At 38.0% G+C, this 23,459-nt stretch overlaps 1 protein-coding gene across 9 annotated transcripts in view; it reads right to left on the reverse strand.

Annotated features, from left to right (window-relative positions):
* Positions 1-23,459, reverse strand: part of EXOC6B (exocyst complex component 6B) — a 615,377-nt gene that overhangs the window by 90,422 nt on the left and 501,496 nt on the right. For 2 of the 9 annotated variants that reach the window (XR_012004238.1, XR_012004237.1), the window contains exon 22: positions 21,714-21,841. The exons of 5 other annotated variants lie outside the window; for them this stretch is intronic. Coding sequence is in view for 1 of the 4 variants with exons in the window: in XM_072769836.1 (XP_072625937.1) it covers positions 4,767-4,814 (48 nt within the window). In the remaining 3 variants the exon portion in view is untranslated. Of the gene's footprint in view, positions 1-1,847; positions 4,056-4,728; positions 4,815-13,860; positions 14,542-21,713; positions 21,842-23,459 lie in introns of those variants that run through there. 2 more of the 9 variants (XM_072769836.1, XR_012004239.1) reach the window with 2 other exon arrangements.

Raw genomic sequence — 23,459 nt, forward strand, 5'->3', positions numbered from 1 at the left:
AGGGATCACAGGGTCCCAGACAGTACTCCGATTCCTATAACTCCAGTCTCTTTGAAGACTCTTTGAAGATCTGAAGTTAAGTGGGCACAGAAGTATCTCAATCAGGCAGCTGGGACTCTTCCCACGGTTCTGTGTTAGGTCCTGTAAAAAGGACACCCTCTGGGAACTTCCTTCCTGAGACTTTTCAGGAGGCGGTTGGCTCACTCACTACATTTCACATTTGAAGTCTTTAAGTAGTTTAAAGCGAAGAGCCTATCTGTAGTTAGATTTTTGTATATTCTTAAAACCTAAATGGCCCAGCATTCTTTCAATTGTTTTTTAAATTCTCAGACTCCTAAGGCATAGAAATCAGGGAAACAGAGCTTTCTTTATGGAATGTCAAGCATGAACACCATGGAAACATCTCTAATCTCCCCCATTAGACTGTGAGCTTATCAAGGGCAGCGTTTATGTCTCTTCATCCTAGCATTCCCAGCACTTAGACTAGGGCTTGATACAGAATAAGTGCTCTAGAAATGCTTGTTGAATAAGTGATTTGAGTTAATAATAATAATAGTAGTAGAAGGGTCAGATATCTACAGATTGAGACAATAATTATTTCACTGAAATGTTTAAGCTTGGCTTTTCTTGTTACTGCAGCTATTACTGCTTCCCAAACAACAACCCCCCTCCATTCTGCCACCAACACTTTATGAAAAATTTCAGATGCACATAAAAGTTGAAACAATTTAACAGTGAACACCCCATACCCATCCCCTAAATATTACAATTTACATTTTACTGTCCTTGTTAATCACAATATATTCATCAATTATTCTTTTTTTTGATGCATTTCAAATCATGCATATCATTAACTAGCATTTGATATTTATTTACAGATCAATTTTTTCTTTTGAGGTAAAATTTACATACAACGCAATGCACATATCTTAAGTGTACATTTTAGAGGAGCTCTGAAAAATGCACAAATGTGTGATCCAAACCCCTTTTAAGGGAAAATATTTCCATTATTCAGTCCCTACCCCTCAGAGGCAACCACTGTTTTAATTTTTTTCTATGTTAGATTAGTTTGGCTCATTCCATGAATATTGTATAATAGATTGTCACCTATTCTAAAATTTCACAGAAACAACAGCATCAAATCTGTCCTCTTTTGCATAAGATTTCTTTCGGTCCATATGATGTTTTGGAGATGCATCATGCTGCTATATGTTAGCGGTTTTCATTTTTATCAAAGAATAATATTCCATTCTACAAATATACAACATTTTATCCATTCTCTTACTGATGGACACTTGGGATCTTTCAGTTTTTTACAATTATGAATACAGCCACCATGAACATTCTTTTAAAAGCCTTTTTGTGGACATGTTTTCATCTTGGATAAATACCTAGGATTGGAATTGCTGCATTATAAGTTAAGTACTTGTTTACTTTCACAAGAAACCACCAAACCATTTTCTGAAGTGGTTGTACCATTTTATACTCTCATCAACAATGCGTGAGAGTGCTGGTTGCCCTAATCAGGCCATTTTTGATGGAGCAATTTAGCTGTAGCTAGTGTCACCCCCAGCATGTCGCTCTGGGTTCTTTTGCCTTGGAAGAGTAGCAGTGGTTGAATTCTCTCTTCAAGTGTATATATAAAGTTTATATATAATAATAAAGCAGTATTATAGATTACACATCATAGAAATGTATATATATAAAGGAAAGTAAATTCTGTGTACATATCTAAAGGGAATGCTGTGGTCCATGGAGACTGTTGGGCTTTCATCAGTATCACAGGGTGAGGTGAGCCTGATTGGGGCATTAAGAAAGAACGGCAATTTACTTCTGAAAATTAAAACTTTGGGACTGGCTTTTGGAAAACAGAAGCATATCCAATTTTGAATATGTGAGGCAACAATTATGAACAGGGAGTCACTAGTAACCACTTTTGTGAAGTTGAAAGAGATTTTTAAAAAATATGTTGCCACATAGATCAAATTCAAAGGTTCCCTTTTCCTGCCCCATGGCCAATGATCTAGACAGTATTTCAAACACCCGGAAAGTATAATAGAAAAGAATCTTGTACAAAATATGGGCTCCTCAGCAGATTTCAGAAAGGGGAGTGTGGCAAGTGAAAGAAAAAACAAACAAACAAACAAACAAACCAAAACAAACAAACCAAAAAAAAACCAGGAAAAACATAGACCAAAACCAAAACCAACCCCCGCTCTCCCCCAGCCATCCAGATAATTTGATAAGAGAACAGAGAAGATCTTGGCAATTTCCTTGTAATAGCTGCAATTCTTGGTAACTTAATCCTTGGGGGGATGGTGAAGTGAAGATATTCCCACATGCAAGAGCATATTTCAACAGATTGTCAATTAGAGACACTGTCCACCAAAATTGGCTTATTTTCTACGGTGATAATCTATGGAATTTCTTTTCCTTAAATCACTGACTTGGAAATATAAAAGTTATTAAATTTATCCAGTTTAGAGACTACTATAAATAAGTCTGCTTGAGTCTGTATGTGCCTGCATGACATCTGTGATATCCTGAACCACCTCTGTCTGTTCTTCAGAGCGATGGGAAGGTGAATAAAGAGTTTATGTTGACAAGGACTATGAACTAAGCAGCTCCAAACACACTCCCCAGGCTCCCAGAACACAAAGAAAAAAGTAATCACTCCAAATGACCCCCAACTATTTAAAATTTCATACCATCAAGTCAGATGAACCAAAATTGCTACCACCTGTAAAGATTCAAAGCAATACAAAAATCACTAAGAAGATGAAAAAAAAGTGGCAGATGTGCTTGGAGGGAGGGAAAAGGAGCAGAGGAAGAACATGCTTGGAGCACCCCCTCCAGGGAACTGGTGATCATATCAGAGGCTGAGAAGTTCTGCCAGATTGCAAAGTAAACAAACAACATGCCTTATCTATTCTTCTCATACTTGGGATTTTAAGAAAAGTTTGTTCAAACTTATAGATTTTTCAGGGCCATAGAACTGAAGGCTAGGAGGAGTCTGAGTTTGTCTACACCCAAAATCATAGACCTTTAGCTTTAGAAGGGACATTGGGAATCATTTAGTATAATCTGCTACCCAATATGAAACATCCCTTATAAATGTGAATCTGTTTTCTGCTTGCATGGCTCTGGTTATAGGAAATGTAGTCTGCTCCAATTTTTGAGAGCTGTAGCTGTTGACAAGTTTTTCTCTTATATTGAGGCAATCTGCTTCCCTTTAACTTCTAATCATGGGTCCTAGTTAGCGAAACAGCAGTAAGCCTATTCATAGTTCCTACAAGTTGGGTCTTCCTAAGTTTGAAGCTGGATATTGTGGATCTTCTGAATCTCCTCTTTTCCAGGCTGAAATATTCACAGTTCTTTAAACAGGGCTTTCAGGGGCGCCTGGGTGGCTCAGTGGTTGAGTGTCTGCCTTCAGCTCAGGTCATGATCCCAGAGTCCTGGGATCGAGTCCCACATCAGGCTTCCTGCAGGGAGCCTACTTCTCCCTCTACCTATGCCTCTGCCTTTCTCTTTGTATCTCTCATGAATAAATACATAAAATCTTTTTAAAAAATAAAAAATAAACAAGGCTTTCAGATCTCTTGATAGCTTGCTTAAATTTTTCTCCTAAATGCACTTTACTAGCATCTTGCTTAATGCAGTGCTCTAGATCAATGCTTCAGGTATGGGCTTATTATCACTGCATACTGCCTCCAACTACAGTTGACAGTAAAGGTTGGGTTACTTGCTCACATTTACTTAAGTAGACAGCAGCAGAGATTGAAATAGGAAATCTATCTCCTGATTCTCAGGTCAATATTCTATTCCTGTATCACACTGAAAATAACCTGTTGGATAGAACAAATAATGTTCTTCAACATGGATAAGAAGAGTTTTTGTGATAATAAAAGGAATGAATGGAAAACAATGAGTCTTAGCATTAAGAACTTCCTTCTCCTGGACCAGGTTAATTTCCTTACTGTGATCTTCACTCCTGTCCACAAAGGAAAATGAGATGTGCTTGGAGGCAGCCTCTCTGGGTAAAGGTCTTCAAGGATCTAGTAGCAGAGGATCAAAGCATATGAGTGCCCTTTGGTCTTCATTTAAGAGGTCCAGTAAGGTCCAGACCGGTTCCCTGCAGGTCCCAACTGAAATCCCAAAACTTACTTGTCTAGGCAATAGTATCCCCTGACATTAAAAGCACCTTACAAATAAATCATAAAGAAATTCGGTATGATTAAACATTGGTCTGGGTGGTAGGTGGCAGTGATAGTGATGGTAGTGGGTAGTGGGGTAGTGGGTAGTGGTGGTAGTGGAGCCTTGGCATATAAGCTAAACTCACCTTTTAATCAGAATTTTGAATATCGGGGAGCAGGGCGGGGGGTGGGGGTGAATGGGTGATGGGCACTGAAGGGGGCACTTGACGGGATGAGCACTGGGTGTTATTCTGTATGTTGGTAAATTGAACACCAATAAAAAATAAATTTATTATAAAAAATTTTTTTGAATATCAAAATACATATAGCAAAGGTGTAAAATGAAGTGATGTATAATACCCATGAAGGGGTGGCTAAAGTTTTTTGGGAGCATTGGGCAAAACAGGCATTCTGGTGCTTATCCGTCAGGATCTTTTTATCTTGCATCTTTGCTTTCTTTGTATATTTCCCACCTCCCTCAAGTTCTGAATTCAGCCCTCAAAATACATATGGAATTAATTCAACATATACTTACTGCAAATCAACAAGACAAAAGGCACTGAAAAGTGAAATTCACACACAAAAAGAACAGGCCTGTCTTGAAGTTGCTGGGCAACTAATCTAAAAAAGACAAACACAAGACAATAAACAAACTATGCTGAGATGAGAGAAAATGGATGCACGCAATATAAACATACCTAGACTGAAGCTTTTCTTCTGAAAGTGAATACCAAAGTCGAGGGATAATTGAGAATTGGGACTAATTTACTTTTGTCATCAGATTGAAAATTCCAGGAAATCCTCACAGAAATCCCAGAATAAAAATCCCACATAAACGACCCAGAAACTCTCCTGCCAATGAAATAAACTTGCCCTATGAAATTAAGTGGCCCTCATGTGAGCAGTTCTGTGCAACAGGCTGCCAGAGCAGGTTAACAGGAGGCTGGCAGCCAGTGCCACATGTGGCCTGCATAGCCCTGTGCAAGACTTGGACTCTGATATACCTGAACTTTCCATGACTGATGATGGGCTGCTGGGAAGAGGCTGCTCCATGGTCAGAAGGGACACTCGATCCTTGTTTGTTTGGGAGCGGGGCACTGCTATATTTGGAGTAGAATGTGCAAAGAACAATTGAGATAAGGCCAGGGTAAGCCACATTGTCCTTCCCCTCCTGTCACTGGGTAGACGAGTAAGCAAAAAACTATTATGCTGGACACGAGCCATCCTTATCCCCAAAGCAATGGATTTTATAAGTCAAATAACAAATAGAAACCAAATCTAGGAATGCTGAATTCACTGAGAAATCCAAAAGAGAAATATCAATTGTCAATTCTTTCCCAAAGGGGTTGGAAGGAAAGGCTGAATAAAGCAATTCTATAAAATGCAATCCAAAAGCCCTCATTGTTTACTGCATGGTAAATCATAATGGCAGGAGTGGTCTTATCCTGTTACGCTGGAAAGTGAGCTAGAAAAAGATAAAGTCACAGCCTTCGCCACTAAATAAAGTAAATAAATACTTTATACATACAGCTGAATGCCCAGACAATGCACAGTCTCAACTGCTCTCAGCCACTCTTGCAAAGGGAAATTCTCTCCCTTTCAGATTCTGCTGCAGGCACCACAATAAAGCATTCTGATAGACAGTCATAATGTTAGGGAGATTATGAAGGCAGTTTGCTTAGGACACCACAGAGCTGGCTGATATTTGAATTCTAGGCCTAAGATATTTTATTTCCTTTTTCTGAATTAAGAAGTGGACCTATCCCTCAGTATAAAAAGGAAGGATAGTGTACCAATAAAGAGGAGATGCTGCATGTAATCAACTAAACCATGTTCATCTCTCCTGACTGTAGAGCTGGAAACTGCCATTCTGTCTGTTGAATGGGAACAACATTGTAGACAGGGAGGGGACCCAGAGTCTCTCATTTCTATATTCTGCACTGACATTATCCCCACTCTTCTCTACTCTTCACTGTAAACATATACCTATAATTTCATCGGGGTCATCCCAACAAGTAAAAATCTCATGCGCATCAAGACAAGATTAGATGAGCCAGGAATTCTACTTCTAGGTTTACTTTGAGGTAAAAACTCTCAAGAAAGCATCATAGGCATGCACAATGAAACAAGCATAAGAACGCTCCATGAAATGCTACTTGTAACAATACCAACAAAAAGATGGAAACAATTTAAATGTTCTTCATTAGGAGAAAGGGTAATAAAATCTGGCATATTAATATAATGGAATACCATACAACAATAAAAGGAACAAATTAGATATCATTAATGGCACAGTGAGGTCTTAATTCTATTGGATGAAAAAAATGTTGCAAAAACAGTACATAGTGTGATCTACGTACATAAATTTAGAAAACATTCAGGGTAACATTCTATTATTCATAGGTATTCATATATTGCTTAAAAACCTAAAAAAATGAACTGAAAAAATAACAATTCACATCAAGAATAGGCCTACCTAGAGCCACTGTGGAAACACTATGGGGGTTCCTCAAAAAGTTAAAAATAGAATTATCCTCAGATCCAGTAATGACAATGCTGGATATTTACCCCCCAGATACAAAAGCATTAATTCAAAGGGATACATGCACCCCTATGTTCACTGCAGCATTATTTACAATAGCCAAATTATGGAAGCAGCCCAAGTGCCCACTGATAGATGAATGGATATACATATACAATGAAATATTATTCAGCCATAAAAAAGAATGAAATCTTGCCATTTGCAACAACATGGATGGAGCTAGGGAGTATAATGCTAAGCAAAATAAGTCAGTCAGAGAAAGACAAATACCATATGATTTTACTCACATGGGGAATTTAAGAAACAATAAGCAAAGGAAAAGAGAGAGAGAAAGAGATAAACCAAGAAACAGACTCTTAACTATAGGGAACAAGCTGATGGCTACCAGGAGGGAGGGAAAAGGGGGGAATGGGTAAAATAGATGAGTACTTAGTTACCATTGAGCTAATGTATAGAATTGAGCACTGAGTAATGTATAGAATTGTGGAGTCACTATATTGCACACCTGAAACTAATATAACACTGTGTGTTAACTATACTGGAATTAAAATAAAAAAACAAACAATAAAAAAACAATTTTTTCCCTTTTTAAAGGGAAAAAAATCGGCCTGGGTATAAAATATACTCCAGTGTTTTGCTTCTTTTGTTTTCATGTAATTCTTTTTATATTTCTTCTTGCCAAAGAAGAAAACAGTCAAAAAATGTTGAATTTTCAAGTCTGGAGAGTAGAAATACAGTATTTGTTATATTTAAATTTCTCAAAAAACATGATCTCAAAGGGGCCAATCACTTGGTCATATTTACTCTGAACTATGGAAAATTATATCTATTGGATGCTAGACATTTTAAAATAAGTAAAGACTTAGCCGTGCTTAACGTGTCCTCTGAAACTTAAAGGCAGAGAATTGATGGCTATGTGAGTGAACATTCAGTACTTCAGACATGAGCCCGCCGCTCAGCTATGGTGGTACCCCACGAGGTCACTAGAGAGCAGAGGCAGAAGAGACCAAACATGACTGAGTAGCTCCAGCATCAGACAGATCTGAGTTCAACTCCTGAATCAGCTACTTCATGTGAGTTTGGTTAAGCTGCTTAACCTATTTGAGCACCAGTTTCCTCAGCTATAACACAGATATAATTCTTATCTCACAGTCTTTGGAAAATTACTTGAGATAATGTGTGGCTACCCTGCTTAGATTTTGCCCAGCACAGAGGAGATGCTCAGATGGGCACAGCAAATCAAAAGGATGAGGGAGTATTTATGGAAGGCTTCTAAAAGTGAACCATCCTTTTGTTAATTCCATATACATGATGAAATGAGACATGCCTCTCATTAGAGTGGGGAATATGAAGAGGTGAACAACTACAGGATGTGAGGTGGTGACCGGGGACAAGAAGCCTTCTTTATGTGCCCCAAACAGCCATGCCTTCCCATCATCACTGAGAATCACTGTTCTAGTTCAGCAGAACCAAAGCCTGGGTATTTCAGGCTCCTAGAACTGCAGAGTAGTGTAGCTGGTAGCAACTCTAGATCACTGCTCCCTCTGGGAACCTGGCTTCCAGAGATCACAGAAACGTGAGGCTTCCTGTTGACAGCAGCTGAAACCCCTGGGTAGACAAAACCCTGGGGCACCAGAAGGTGAGGGTGGCTGCTACTCGGTCTAAGCAGTCTGGAAGCACTATGCATGGTCTCAGGGGACTCCACCTGTAGTAACAGGCTCTAGGAATCCCAAATGAAGGCTGACACATAGTCCTAAGGTATCTGTCTACTCCAAGTCCCACCTCCTTCGAAAGAGAGACAGTGCTATGTGTATCTTGCTTCCAAAGAGCAATAAGGGGGCAAAACAAAAGATTACAAAAATGAACTCTTCGGACATATTAAATCACAAACTCTGAAGAAGATACCTCGGGTGGAGTCCATGTGCATGCCCATTCTCCCTCCACTTTCTCACCCACACTATCCTGAACACATCCCAGGTTGCTGTTGAAAACATAAAACTGCTTTCCTTAGCCATTTGTTTCTCAACATTTTCTGTCAACTAATCTAACTTTATTCAGAAAAGCATCAGTACCAGATACCTTATTTTCCTACAGTTATTAGGAAGTTATTAATCTTCAAAAATCACGATGATCAGAAAATGAGTAAAACTAACTTTCCTTTGTATTGAGCCTCACCTAAATGGCCCCTTCCCCAGACAAATAGGTGGCAGGGCAATACCAGGCTCATTTAAAAGTTTCTTGCTGAAATTTAAACCTCTGCTGTCTTAATCTTCCTTATGTGCATGGGAACAGTCTAGAAGGAAGAAATCAGCAACCAAAACAATGTTCTCTAGCAGTTCCCAAGTACAAAATCGCTCCAGATTTTCCTCTCAGTCCAGAGACAGTGCCTATCATTTTAGCAGCCAGGTGCTTTGACATGTTTCCTATTACGTTCAGAAAATGAGGAAACAGATGGTGGGAGGGATTAAGTGACATGATTGAGGCCAAGAATAAGGGTTTTAAAACTCTCCCTCTTTCATTTCTTGGGAGATATTCTTTCTGCATTCTGGTCTGCATTCTCTCAAGACTTTAAATTAAGTAGGCAAAGAGCATGGTGAATGCTCTGTCTACTCGGGAGTAACAGTTAAAATCCCAGCCTCTTGAGTATCTCACTTGTCACTGAATCCTTGAGTGAATCTGCCTCCATGAATCTGTATCTTCTGAGGGAGTGTCTGGGTTAGTCAAATGAGGATTTTCACAACAGAAAGATCTACTGAAGGAGAGGGTGAAGGAAGCAGGGGAAGGGGAGACACAGAGACAGAGAGAGACACAGAAAGAGACAGGGAGAGGAGAGATTAGAAGAGGAAGGGAGGTGAGAGAAGAAGGGAGGGAGGAATAAAAGAGGAAGGAAACAGCAGGGGAAGGAGGTTAAGGACACTCTATCCTTCCATTTTTTGGGGAAAAAAACCCTGGTGATATTGGTGCTAATATGATGTAAAGTGGTCTGTGTACCTGTGAGGAAAAGCTTCAGTTTTTATCTTGATAAATACTTCTGGGTTTGCACATATACCACAACAGATTATAGTTCAAGATCAAAACTGCACCTGCAGTTCACAATGACCTATTTTTTGCCCCAGTCCCCCAAAGTTGCTCTGTAGCAAAGCCAAGTCAAAACAATGCTCAAAAAAAAAAAAAAAAAAAAGGCTGCAAGTTCCTGGCAATTTCCCTTCCTTCCACATGCTGCCAAGGTCACCTAGAGGTGAGGCTGAACTCTCCATTTGGCCTTTTTTTTTTTTTTTTTTCATTTTCCTCCCCCTTTCCCCTCCCGCTACTTAACGTACATACTGATATGGTTTATAGCCTGTACCTCAATAGCATTATCGCCCTGGATTTTTATCAGATCTGGGGTCAGGGGAAGCAGGAAAGGAGATTGGCTGTGGTTCTGGGTGTGGCAAGGTCCTGTTGCCTTATCAGGGAGGTAAGAAAGTGAATCTACCTGGTATGCTTCTGGCTGTGAAGTGCAGGGAGGTGAGCCAAGGTGCCAGGGGGTCACTAGGAGTTCACTTTGGATGAGGGCCCAGTGTTTGTAGAACTTAGCTCATCAACCTTTCTAATTTGCAAAGATGTATTTCCTGTTGGGTTTCTTCCTCTCTGTCATCTAGGCAAAAGAATCCAGTACGCATGCAGCTTGTTTGGTGTGTACAGGAAACATCCCTTTCCTGAATTAAGTCCAATTACGGTAATTCATTCAGAAAATCCTTGGGATCACTGGCGCAAGTTAAACTGCCCAGGGTGGATGAGAGGGGTGGTTAGCCAGGAGACTATGTGTCAAAGATCCCTGGGTGCTTTCCTCACCACTGCATTGACCTGTACCTGAACCTACCCGATGTCATCTTGCAAACTACATAACCTTGGTGTGCCTTGTTTGACTCTCCAATAAAATGGCGGTCCTCATTTATTTATTCCTAAACTGATTCTATTACCTGCTTAGAGAGTCCTGGAGAGTAGAACGACTGAGTCTCAGTGACAGAGAGAGAAACATAGAATCAAATTTCAAGAGTCTGTGCTCAGGACTTTGGGGCCGAGGGCTGGCTGATAGAAAAGCCCTGTGGCTGGCCCTGAAGAGAATGTTAGTGTTCTTTTATGCTAATTTTGGATAGAATTGGCCATTGGGTGGGTCTTACTACAGAATAATTACAAAGCAGGTGGGAATACTGACTAATTCCGATTAAGATCCTGGCTGAAAATATTACAAAATGCTAAGGAAAAGTGTTCATTTTCTGAGACTGATACTGTTTTAAAAAGAAGGTAAAAGATGAGACCAAAGATTCTACTTTTCTAGTTACAGCCAAATTATCCTTACACCCATCTGACTACTTTGGAATCCAGGTGTGATCAACAATACCAATCAATAATCATCCACTCAAACTAGAAAACTTTCTCAAGTCAAAGTACCCATGGTCAAGACACACGTCGAGAGACTGGATTCTCTGCTGAAATACGAAGAGGGTGTATACACAAGTCCCCTTAGCTAGAAGTTCATTTATCAACATGAAAGCAGGACATCTATAGACAGAAAGTAATTTACAGGCATCTCTCTCACTGGAAATCATTTGGCTTTCTTTTAATTCTATTTTTTTTAAAGTTTATATGTTCATTCATTCACTCAACAAACATTTTTGAACAGGGAGTATGTGCCAGGAACTGAGAGAAGGATATAAAAATTAGTAAGACAACAGCCTATCTTAACTAGTTCACAGCTAGTAGAGGAGACATATAGGAAAATACAGTATGGTATGATACACTATAATAGAGTTTTGTATAAGGTGTTAAGGAGGTGCAGAGGGCTGGCCAGTTCCTGCCTGAGAAAGGACAAAGTTTCCCAGAAGAGGAAGACCTGAGTCTTAAAAGTTGAGTAAATGTTTGCCATAGGAGTAAGTGCCTAGCTAAAAGGAAGAAACTTTGTATGCAATGTTCATTGCATGGCAACAAATTTTGTGTGGGTATACCAAAAGAATGGTAGAAGAGGCAGCTGGAAAGGCAGGTAGGGTTTGGCCTGAGAAGGCACTTAAAGCAAGAGTGGGTTTTTTTTTTTTTTTTTTCCCTTCTCTGGAGGTGGACAGATCCTAAAGAGTTGTATGCAGAAGTCCAACAATCAATCAAATTTTCAGTTTAGAAAGTTTGGCAGCAATTACAGGGGGAAGAGGAGCTTACCATGAAAAACAGAAGGGATATTGAGACAAGTGTGCAAAATAACTACAATAAAGGTTTTGTTAAGTGCTGACATTAATGTGGGTACTTGTGTGAGTCTTGTCATATATCTGCCACCACTGTGAGTGCTATAGAAAATCAAAGAGTTCAGAGATTGGGATGTAATAGTGAGGGAAGCTTCATGAAAAAGGTAGGAAGGAACTAAGAAACCACTGAGGCTCAGGTAGGGTGAGCATCCCAGAATGCAGAATCAGCACAAATAAAATGTGATGCTTCTAACTGCAGGCTAGAAGCATGAAGTACCCATGAAATGGACAAGACCTATCAGATAAATGGGGAAACAAGAGAAATAAAATTATCTGAGGCCCAGATGTTAAGGCAGATAGATCAAGTTATGCACAAGTCCATCCAAATCTGCACAGCATCTCAAAGCGGAACTAGGCAGTCAATATCTGTGGACCCCAAGCCTCCATGATCATGTGTGTAATAAGGGTTTCACCAATTTTTAAGTTTGTGCATTTGACTGAGGTGAAGCACACTGGACAAATACAAAACATATTCTTTCAAAAAGACATAGATTCCTCTAGTCTGTTAGCAATGTTGAACTTTAATCACCAACCAAGTGAAATGACATTAACTTGAGATAAACATGCCTCACTGGTTAGTACCTTGTGAAGTTTTCTCTTCATTTAAGAGTTGTACAAGAATTACAAGAGTATTCAATAGGCTATGACTAAAAGAGGAGTTGGCAAAGCCAAGAGTATTTGTATTTGTGTCCTAACTGAAACCTCTTCTGAGATAGGAAAACCTCAGTGTTAAGTATACATCTAATGCTTACACTAAGCAGAGATGTGAACAATTAGATCATTCCAATCCTATGAATGGAATATTTCCACCTAGTAATAAAGCCCATTTTGGATTATTATTCTTTGTTTATTAAACCAACAAGAGCACTCATTCTAGCTGGCCTGTCACAAGCACAAAGTGAACTAAATGGTTTGTTTAGTCTAACGATAGATGCTCTCTGCCAAACAAGGAGGATCTCGAAATAAAACATGACTTTACCATGGAATGGTGTTATATAATTAGAGGGATGTGATGTAAAGATGGAGGCAACAGAATGATGCATTTCTTTTTTATTCAGCATGACATGAGATGAAATGGATTTCTTGCCAGGTTAAAGCACAAGGTGTGACAAGGTGTATGTAGCTCAAGACTGACTCTGGCCATAAATCAATTGTTGATGGTATTCCTTTAACCTAGTACATACTTGATAACTGCAGCACCATAATACAGTTCTGTTGATGACATAAGACAGTAAGCCACACACTGACTTTAAGATAACATTTCATGGACAACAAAGAGTTAAAGTTTACCTCAGACCCATTTACTCTACACAATAAATGACCCCATCAATCCCTCCTAGTCATTAACAATGCTAAGTTACTGCTGAATGATTTTGCCTACCCCATTTTGAATGGTTCCAGAAAGTTGTCCAGTCCATGTGTCAACAGATCACTTGGGAGTTCAAGCAACACTCCATAGCTCTCAGTTGGTAATTATAATGTTTTCCTAAATATGCAGCTGATATGTGGTTTGTAAATTTGCAAGAATCTTCCCAGGCCATTATCAGGTCTGGTAACCTCTCAGCACCTCAGGAATCAATTCACAAAGTGGGCAAGTAGAGTCATTTCCCTCAGCAGTTGTAACAAATTTTATGCTTCACATAGACATGGATGGTCAAAACCCATTTTTATTTTCTGATTAGTGCTGCTCAATTAATCCTCAACTCTCTTACAATCGACACTAAAAGAGACATAATCTTCCTTCTAAAACTACACTTGGCCCCGGACATATCCTGATTTCACCTGTTCGGGTCTCTGGGTATTCAATAAAGCAAGTTCAGCCGCTGTGCCAAGAGGCCACACAGAGTTCAAGGTAACACCTCACAGCCATCAGCAGGTTAATTATAATTTCATTTTCAAACACACCGACTGCATGCTTGTTTCAACTCCAAATGACCTTACCTGCTTAATTTTTTTTTTTTTTTTTTTTTTTTTGGGCCTACATGGAGTAAATTTCTGTCAGCAAAGCTGAAAGGCCACTCAGAGTTCATAGTAACAATTCATATTTTTAACAGGTTGCCCAGACCTAAATCCTCACCTTCCAACATTCCAGAGAGAGCACTTAGTAGCTATGAAGAAAGTAGGGCACGGGGGATGCGAAAGAGAAGTGGGGAGGAAAGGGAAGGAGAAGCCATGGCTCCTGGTTTCTGGAGTTTTGAAAGGTTCAGTGCCAACGGCTATCTTAGTGAGCTGACTGGCTTGTGGGGGAAGGCCCTGTACTTTTGGGGTGGAGCCTTTACGGGAGTTTCTAGATACTTACTTGATGACTGCATCATTGCCAGAAGCAAAACTGGCTCGAAAGCAGTCTTGTGTTGCATTCTGAAGTGATCAAAATGGTGGAAGCTTGATGCTTCACTGAAGACGACTGGGGCTAATGCTGGCTTCCTTCCTACTGCTTTCTCAGTGGGTAGGGACAGAAAACAAGTTCTCAAAGGGGTAGATGCTCTCTGCAGACAAGGGCTCCTTCTCATATCGATTAGGCTGAAAGAGCCTGGGGAACATCAATGAGAGGAGTCACTTCAGATGTGATTTTTCTCATCCCCTGCTGCCTCTGTCGTATCACATGCCAGAATGACACGTTTTGTGGGAATGTTCTGTAGGGCCAACTGACCCATTTTCCCACTCAAACACCAAATCAAAACATGTGTCCCCAAAGCTTTTGCTCAGAAATGCTTTCTGGATAACTCATCATTCATCCTGTATGGAAATCTCATCTTCCATTTCACAGAGCTTAGCTGTTTTTTGTTTGTTTTAAATTTTTTATTTATTTTTTTCCCTAAACTGTGTACATGACTCAACTGCTCATGGTATTATTCATGTTGTGAGCAACTTGAAGGGACCAAAAATAAGTACAGACCCCATTGACATATTTCGTTCTTGGCAATTTATTCCCCTTGAAACAATTATTAGTTGCATGGGACTTTGTCTCAAGTTGCTTAAGAAAACTCGGCACTCGGGTTATCACCTGGCTTGAGCTGCATCTACTTTCTTACAGCCTGATCTGCCTTGTCGAGATGCTTTTGAATGTCCAAATGAACGGACAATTTCTATAATGTTAACTCATTCCCTCTACAGAGGTTCCCTGTCTTGGCAAACAAGTGGGTAGAGCCTAACAACCATTTCACTCTCAAAAATGTGACCACAGTCAATCTCAATACTGCTTTTCAAATGAGGGAGGTAATTTCTGGTTGCTGCAGGACCACAAAGCATTTAGTTGAGTGTTCTACCATAAAGCCTGAATGTTTCATTATTGTTGCATAATCCAGTGATTTAAATTTTTTAATTGCAGAGCTGGTTGTCTTTCCCCAAGTGAATCTTAGGAAGAAGCCCAGTATATAAAACATGTGATATCAAAGCCATTTAGGCAAATTTAGGCTAATCATCCAGGGACCTATCAGCTCAGCCCTTCTATCTCCCCCATTCCACTGACTTCTACCACCACAGCATAGAATCATACCCAAGGGGGCTCAATGGAACCACTAGCTGCCACATGACACAGCTTAAAAGCTACTAAAACATGGATGTTGGCAGTAATTAGAAAGTAGATATTTGTAAGTGGCAAATCATCTCCCCAAACTTAATTGACTCAGAACTATGTGAACATGTCAGAAAACCTTTTTTTCCCCATTAAATTATCATCTGTGAAAGGCAGAAGCTTTGACTCATTTATATATACTCCCCACAATACCCAGGTCATACTAAATGTTCAATAAATGCTACATTATACCACCTTGCCTCAGACTGGAAAAAATTACTTTCTGTGCAAAACATGTCATTTTAAGGAGGGCAGTAAAGTTATCTTCCTCCTCCCTTACTCTGCATTCATCCAGAAATCTCTAGTTATCATAGTGATTGCAAGAGACTGGTCATCATCAGATTCTCTTCATCACAGAAACATACCACCTGACCTTCAAACAAGGTGACAACCTGTATGTACCTCAACTTTCCTAATGAGAAATGTGGAATGACAATTGAAAGTTGAGGCCTAAAAAAAAAAAAAAAAAAAAAGAAAGTTGAGGCCTTGAAGAAAACTGATTTGTTTTCAACTTCCCCATTTATAAACAGCAAAAATTGAACTGATCATTTCCCTTGTCTGGCATTCCAAAGAAGGTGGTGAGTGTTCAACCAAGGCAAAGAAGTCATTTGAAACCTGCTTTTCATTTTAGAGGGATTGTTCCTTCTCAGTCAACAAGCAACCACGTATCTATTGACACCCTTGAGTCCAAAAATGAACATGAACCTGATCAGAACACTGGAGCCCAAGTTTAGGATTGCTACTTCATAGCAGAACGACACTGCTTAAGAATACCTTGAGTATCTTTTCCTTATTACTGTAAGTGGAATAATAATTGGTATCTCACAAGATTATTTGTAAGATAAAATGATAATACTCATGGAAATATCTGGTGTTCCTGGTGAATATATTATTCAGGATCCTGTGTGGGATCCCAGGAATAGAAAGGGTCAAAGAAGAGATACAAAAGAAATGTACTGGAATTTTGTACATCAATTTCCATAAGGTGAATATGCAGGCAGTTTGTGTTTTTTTTTTTTTTTAAGATTTTATTTATTCATGAGAGACACACAGAGAAAGGCAGAGACATAGGTAGAGGGAGAAGCAGACTTCCCTGTGGGGACCCTGATTCGGGACTCAATCCTAGGACGCTGGGGATCACACCCTGAGCCAAAGGCAGACACTCAACCACTGAGCCACCCAGGTGCCCCAGCAGTTCGTATTTTAATGTCTGTTGTGCTCAGGGATACCAGCTTAGCTGTAGTGAATCAAAGTTGTGGGATGGTAAGGGAGGAACCTAGGGCTCTGGGTTTGTTCCTAAGCAAGCCTCAGGATATATCAAATTGATCTAGATTCAGAACCCTACGAAGATTAAAGGCAGAACAGAAGCCACATTCCATCTGTGGAACAATCATACTAATGGTTATTCTATGACATGAAAAGGGTTTTCATTTCAATCACCGTATCTTTTCCATCACTCTCTTTCTCTTTCCCTCTTTTATACCTGAAATCAGGGCTGAACTGGAGCTAGAACAGAGACTGGATATTCTCAGAAGTGTAGAATACTATGGTCATAGACCACTTACCAGTGTTAAGATCTGTTTCTTTAGGTAATTATACCTCTGCCAAACTTTCTGGAGTTATATAGTTATATTTTAGATTCCCCTTGGGGAAAATTTGACCAGCCCTTAAGATTAGAATCAAAATACCTAGGGTAAAGGATCAGATGGCTTAGAAAATTTGGACCTTGGTCCATATGAAAATTGTATAAAGGGCCCAAATGTTAAAGAATTGCTTTTTGTATGTGTTAAAATAGAATTCTGAGCTGGAGGCCATTTTTTTATTCCTCTCAAAGTTATGATAACAAAGGAACTTCTGATTTGCTTCTCCTTTTTGGATCAACATTGGTGAACTAGCAAAATAAGTACAATTTTTCTAAAGCTAATGAGTCATTTAGAAACGGATGACTGACATTGTCATCAGCAATAACCTGCTTAACTGAACCAAATAATGCTTCCTAAAAATACATTTTTCATTTGTCTCACAGCAAGCATGCACTGAGTACTTCATCTGTGTAGGATCTTAGTCATAACAACCTCTGGTCTTCATTAATCTCTTCCTATTATTCTGCTTCTATTTTGCCATTTTCTCCTTTTTGTACCTTTTTTAATGGCATTATAACAAAGCATTTTATTTATGAGATCGATTCAAATAGCATATTCTGACATTCCTTCCTGTAGTTTTATTTCCCTGTTTCATCTTCATATTCTTTCTGGGGATTCTCTCTCCATTGCCTGTATCACCTCTGACTCCTTCACATATTAATTCAGATATGTTTCAACTATGGTAACTCACTATTTTTTCTCCTCCTTTTCACATTCCTTATGCTTTTAAGCCTTTTTTTTTTTTTTTAGTAAAGTGTTCTGAGATAAAACAGATGTTTGAATTAAAAATAAATGACCATTTCCCATGCACCAAATATGGGTATAAAAGTCCGTGATAATGTGGAAAAAATCACTGTAAGTTAAAATGAAACGTATCTTCAGATTTCTAATCCAGACATGGTTGGGATTCCGTGAGGCTTCAAAACATTAAAGGTGGTAATGGCATCAGTAAGAATTTCTATTGTAAATCAATACAGGTTTTTGGTTATGATGAGTAACTTGCAGTAGACCAACACTTCTGCCAAGAATAACTAGAAAAGCCAGAGGAATGCCTGGGTGGCTCAGTGGTTGAGCTTCTGCCTTCGGCTCAAGGCGTGGATCTTGGGATCCAGGATCGAGTTCCACATCAGGCTCCTTGCAGGAAGCCTGCTTCTCCCTCTGCCTGTGTCTCTGCCTCTCTCTTTGTCTCTCATGAATAAATAAATAAAATCTTAAAAAAAAAAAAAAAGAAAAGCCAGAAACAAAATTAAAAAAAAAAAAAAAAGCTGCTTGAAGGCACTATATTGTTGTTGAGACATCCAGGATTTGAGAAGACAAGATCTGGGAGAAAAGAGAAGTTCTTTGGGATAAACCCAAAATTCTGCATACCAGATTCTTGGTGTTGGGAGAGAGGCAAGGAAGCTGGGAGAATTTTTGGCAAACTCACAGTGCTAGAGAGAAAAGAATGGAGTTTGGTGTTACCAAGGGAGAAAAAATTTAAGTAATCAAGATTACAGAGAGAAGACAGAGACAGAAAAAGCAAGCCTACTGGGGCATGTGCTGATACTAAACCATAGCAGGCAGCCGGCTGAGAAGCCAAGCAGAAAATGGCTGAAAAGTAGAGCAGAGTTTTCTGCAGAATCTTGGTAATGAGAAAACAAAAATTAAGAGTTCACCTCTTAGCTAGGAGGGTCCTTACTAAAATGCCCTGGGCCCTTACTTGGAACACACTGAGGAATACCTACAAAAATGAAAAAAGTATACATGGAACCTTATATAAATTGCATCCCAGTCTGCACAATTCCTGAATGGACAGCACTGATGTCCCCCTCACTCTAATACCTGCTCAAGGATAAGATCAATCTCTGGAGGCAAATATCATTATCCAAAAAATTTTCATGCACAATGGCTGGGATTCAATAAAAATACAGACTTGCCAAGAATGGGAAAGAGAAAAACACAACAGAAACAGTTCTACTGGTGAACAAAATCAGAAATAAACTTTAAAGTAACTGTGACTAATATGTATAATAAAATAGAAGACAAAATGCAGAATTTCACCTCACAATTGACAAATGAAAAAAAGAGAAAATTCTAGCACTGGAAAATATAATATCTAAATTTAGAACACAGAAGGTAGGTTTAAGAACAGATTGCACACTGCTGAAGACAGCATTAGTAAATTGAAATACTGGTAAGTGCAAAATATCCAGACTGAAGCAAATATCTAGATTGAACCAAAAAGATAAAACATGTGAGACATAGTAAAAAGATCCAAAATATTTATGGTTAGAGTCTCAAAGAGGAGGAGCTAGAGAATGAAGGAAATGAAAATTTGAAGATATAATGGCACCAAATTTTTTAAACTGATGAATGATATCAAGTCACAGATTCAAAAGGAATTTTAAATTCCATGGAGGAAAAACACAAAGAAAACCATGTCAAGGCATATTAGAGGAAAACTGTCAAAACCAAAGACAGATGTTCAATGGACCAGCAATAAGACTGACACCTGACTACACCAAGAAAAATGATGAAAATCAGAAAACAGTAGAACTACATACTGACACACTTAAAGAAAGTAACTGGCAACTTACAATTCAATACCCAATGAAAATGTCCATCAGGAATGAAGGTGAAAAATAAAAAGACACTCCAAGATAAACAAAAGTTAATTGACTATCAGCAGACCAACACTAAAAGGAATATTAAAAAGAAACAAAAGAGTAAATATGTAGATACATATTTACATATAGCATTACCATCATCATCATCATAATTGTGTTCCTTTGGATTTAGAATACTTGTGAAGTTAAAATATGATAGCAATAATTAAAAGGTTCTAGCATTTTTGTGGGACTTGTTAAATTATTCTAGACTCTAATGAGTTAATGATGTTTGTTGCAGAGTTTAGGGCAATCACTAAAAGAAATACCAAACAATGAAAGATATGTTTGTTATACAGTCTAAAAACCAAACTAATAGATAAAAAAGTAGATAATAAAATACAATGAATTTTTAGAAGGGAAGAAATAAGGAAGAGAAAAAAAAACAAAGAGAGGGCAAAATACAAAAACAAGAAGTAGGATGACATATATAAATCCCAATATATCAGTAATTAATTTAAATTCCAGTTAACTAAATACGCCCATTAAAAAGCATAATTTGTTAGAAGAAACAAACACTCTACATGTTTCTGAAAAAAAGCATATCTTAAATATAACAACCACCAAAATCTGAAAATAAAATGATGAAAAAGTATATACCATGCAAATACTAGTCAAAGAGAAATCTGATGCAGCTATACTAATATCAGAAAAAGTAGACTTTATGGTAAAAAATATTATTGGAGACACAGGAGGACAATATCATATTGTTAAAAGAGTCAATCTACCAAGAGAATGCGACATTCCTAAATTTATTTTTTTTTAAGATTTTATTTATTTATTCATGAGAGACACAGATAGAGAGGCAGAGACATAGAGAGAGAAGCAGACTCCCTGTGGGGAGCCTGATGCAGGACTGGATCCTGGGATTCTGGGATCACACCCTGAGCGGAAGGCAGATGCTGAACCACTGAGCCACCCAGGCATCCCCATTCCTAAATTTAAATACACCTGGTCATATATGCTTTGATATATGTAGAGAAAAATGGGCAGGAATAAAAGGAGAAATAACAAATCTACAACCACAACTGGACAGTTGCATTCCCCTCAATAACTGATATAACAATTACAATAACAATCACAAAAATTCGTAGAGATTATCAATTTGATTTACCCATCTGATGAATAAACTTGATCTAATTGATAGCTGTAGAACACTGCAGCCAGTAACTGCAGAAAACACACTTTTTAGAAGGGCATTAGAATATTTACCAAAATTGACCACATGCTGAGCCAAATGATAAATCTCAACAAATTTCAAAGCACTAGAAATAGTTCTATTATATTCTCTGACCACAGTGAAATCAAGTATAAATCAATAACAAAAAATAGCTAGAAAATCTAAAAATGGCAAATAATGTTGAATGTTAATGAAAGTAAGATTTATCAGGATCTCTGGAATGAAAGAATATCTGTGCCTCAAGGGAAATTTACTGCCCTAAATACATACATTAGAAAAGAAGACTGGGGAAGCAAAAAGATGGATTTGGGTATTCATCTCAAGAAGTAAAAAAACAGCAGCCTGCTATTGCTGCCATTGCTGGTGCTGCTTTTACTTCTCTGTAAAAGTGCAATGAATAAGGTCAACAATTGTTTTGTAAAGACTAGTAAAAATGATAACCTCTATCAACAACAATCAAGGAAAAAAAGAAATAAAATATCAATATTAGGAATGAAAAAGAGCACATAACTATAGATCCTACAGATAATATAATAATACAATGAGATAATCTTATGAACAACTTAATGCCAATGGATTAGGAACTGTGGATAAAATAAATTCCTAGAACACAGTTTACCAAAATGGACATAAAAATAAATAGAAGATCTGACTACTCACTTGTGTATTTAAGAAACTAAGTCTATATTAAGTTTCCCAGAAAGAAATTTTCTCATCCATATGATTTCACTAGTGAAGTCTTCATAACATTGAAGGGAGAAATAACGCTAATCTTACACAAATTCTTCCTGAAAGAGAAAATGAGGGAACTTTTCACAAATGATTTTTATTAGACTTGCATAACCTTGATACCAAAACCTGAAAAGGTCATTGTAAGAAAAGAAATCCAATAGAAAATAGGGCAAAATACTAGAACTAGCACTTCACAAAAGAAGATATCACAATGGCTAATTAACATATGAATAGGTTGCTCAATATCATTTGTATTAGGGAAATAATGCTAATTATATTATTTTATTTTACAACATATGATTATATTAAAAATAAAACTCACAATGAGATACCAGTACACACTCACTGGAATGGCTAAAATTAAAAAGAATATAATACCATGTGTTGTTGAGGATGTGGAGCAAGTTGAATGATCATCATTCTTGGTATAAATTGATTATAATCACTTTGAAAAACTGGCAGTATATACTAAAGCTAATATACATATATCCTATGACCAGCAATTTCAATTGTAGGAATATGTCCAATAGAAATGGGTGCATCAAAAAGCACTTATAAGACTGTTAAGGCAGCACTATTTGTAAAAACCCCAATCAAGACTTCCCAAATGTCATCAACAATCAAAGATTAATAAATTGTGGTATAATCATATAATGGAATACCTCACAGCAATGAGAAAGAATAAATTACTGATTCATACTACTGTTTGGATGAATTTCATAAATATATTGTTTTTAATAAAAGAAATTGAATGTAAAGAAGTACATACTGTGTAATCCTATTCATATAAAGTTCAAAGCAGGCCAAACTAATCAATCAATGCTGATAGAAATAACCATAGTAATTTTATTGGTTGGGAGGCATGAGAGACCGGGAACAGGTATAAAGAGGAACTTCAGGGGATTGTTGGTAAATGTTTAAGTTTTTTAATCTGGCTTTTGTGAGTGCATTCACTTTATGAAAATATAACAAGGTACACAATTGTGATGCATAGTTATTTAGTCTTATAATAATATGTTTATTTAAAGTGTCAGTAAATGGAATATTTACTTTCCCCCTTAAACTTGTACTGCTTGACATCTTCTAAGTGAGTGTACAGTAAGACATGAGTAGTAGCCAAAGGAATTCAGAAGAATTTGTTCATGATCCAGTCGGTTGGTTTTCCACTCAAAGGAACACAGCTAGGTACTGTGATGAAAGTAAGTGAGTGTGTGTGTATATTTACCATTACAAAATTTGAAAATGTTGGGGCACCTGGGTGGCTCAGTGGTTGAGCATCTGCCTTTGGCTCAGGTTGTGATCTCAGGGTCCTGAGATCAAGTCCCATGTCAGGCTCCTTGTGGGGAGCCTGCTTCTCCCTCTGCTATGTCTCTGCTTCTCTCTCTGTCTCTCTCATGAATAAATAAATAAAATCTTTTTTAAAAATTGAAAATGTTTTCATTTTTAATCATTCTGATGGTTAGTTTTAAGTGTCAATTTGACTGGGCTACAGGGTCCCCAGACATTTTGTCAAACATTATTTTGGGTGTGTCTGTGAGAGTGTTTCTGGATATTCATAATATTTAGATCAGTAGACTGAGTAAAGCAGATTGTTCACCCCAATGTGGGTAGGCATCCAATCAGTTGAAGGACTGAATAGAACAAAAAGGCTGACCTCTTTCTGCCTAAATGCCT

The sequence above is a fragment of the Canis lupus genome, chromosome 12 (genome assembly GCF_048164855.1).
Source record: "Canis lupus baileyi chromosome 12, mCanLup2.hap1, whole genome shotgun sequence".
Taxonomy (NCBI): Eukaryota; Metazoa; Chordata; class Mammalia; order Carnivora; family Canidae; genus Canis; species Canis lupus.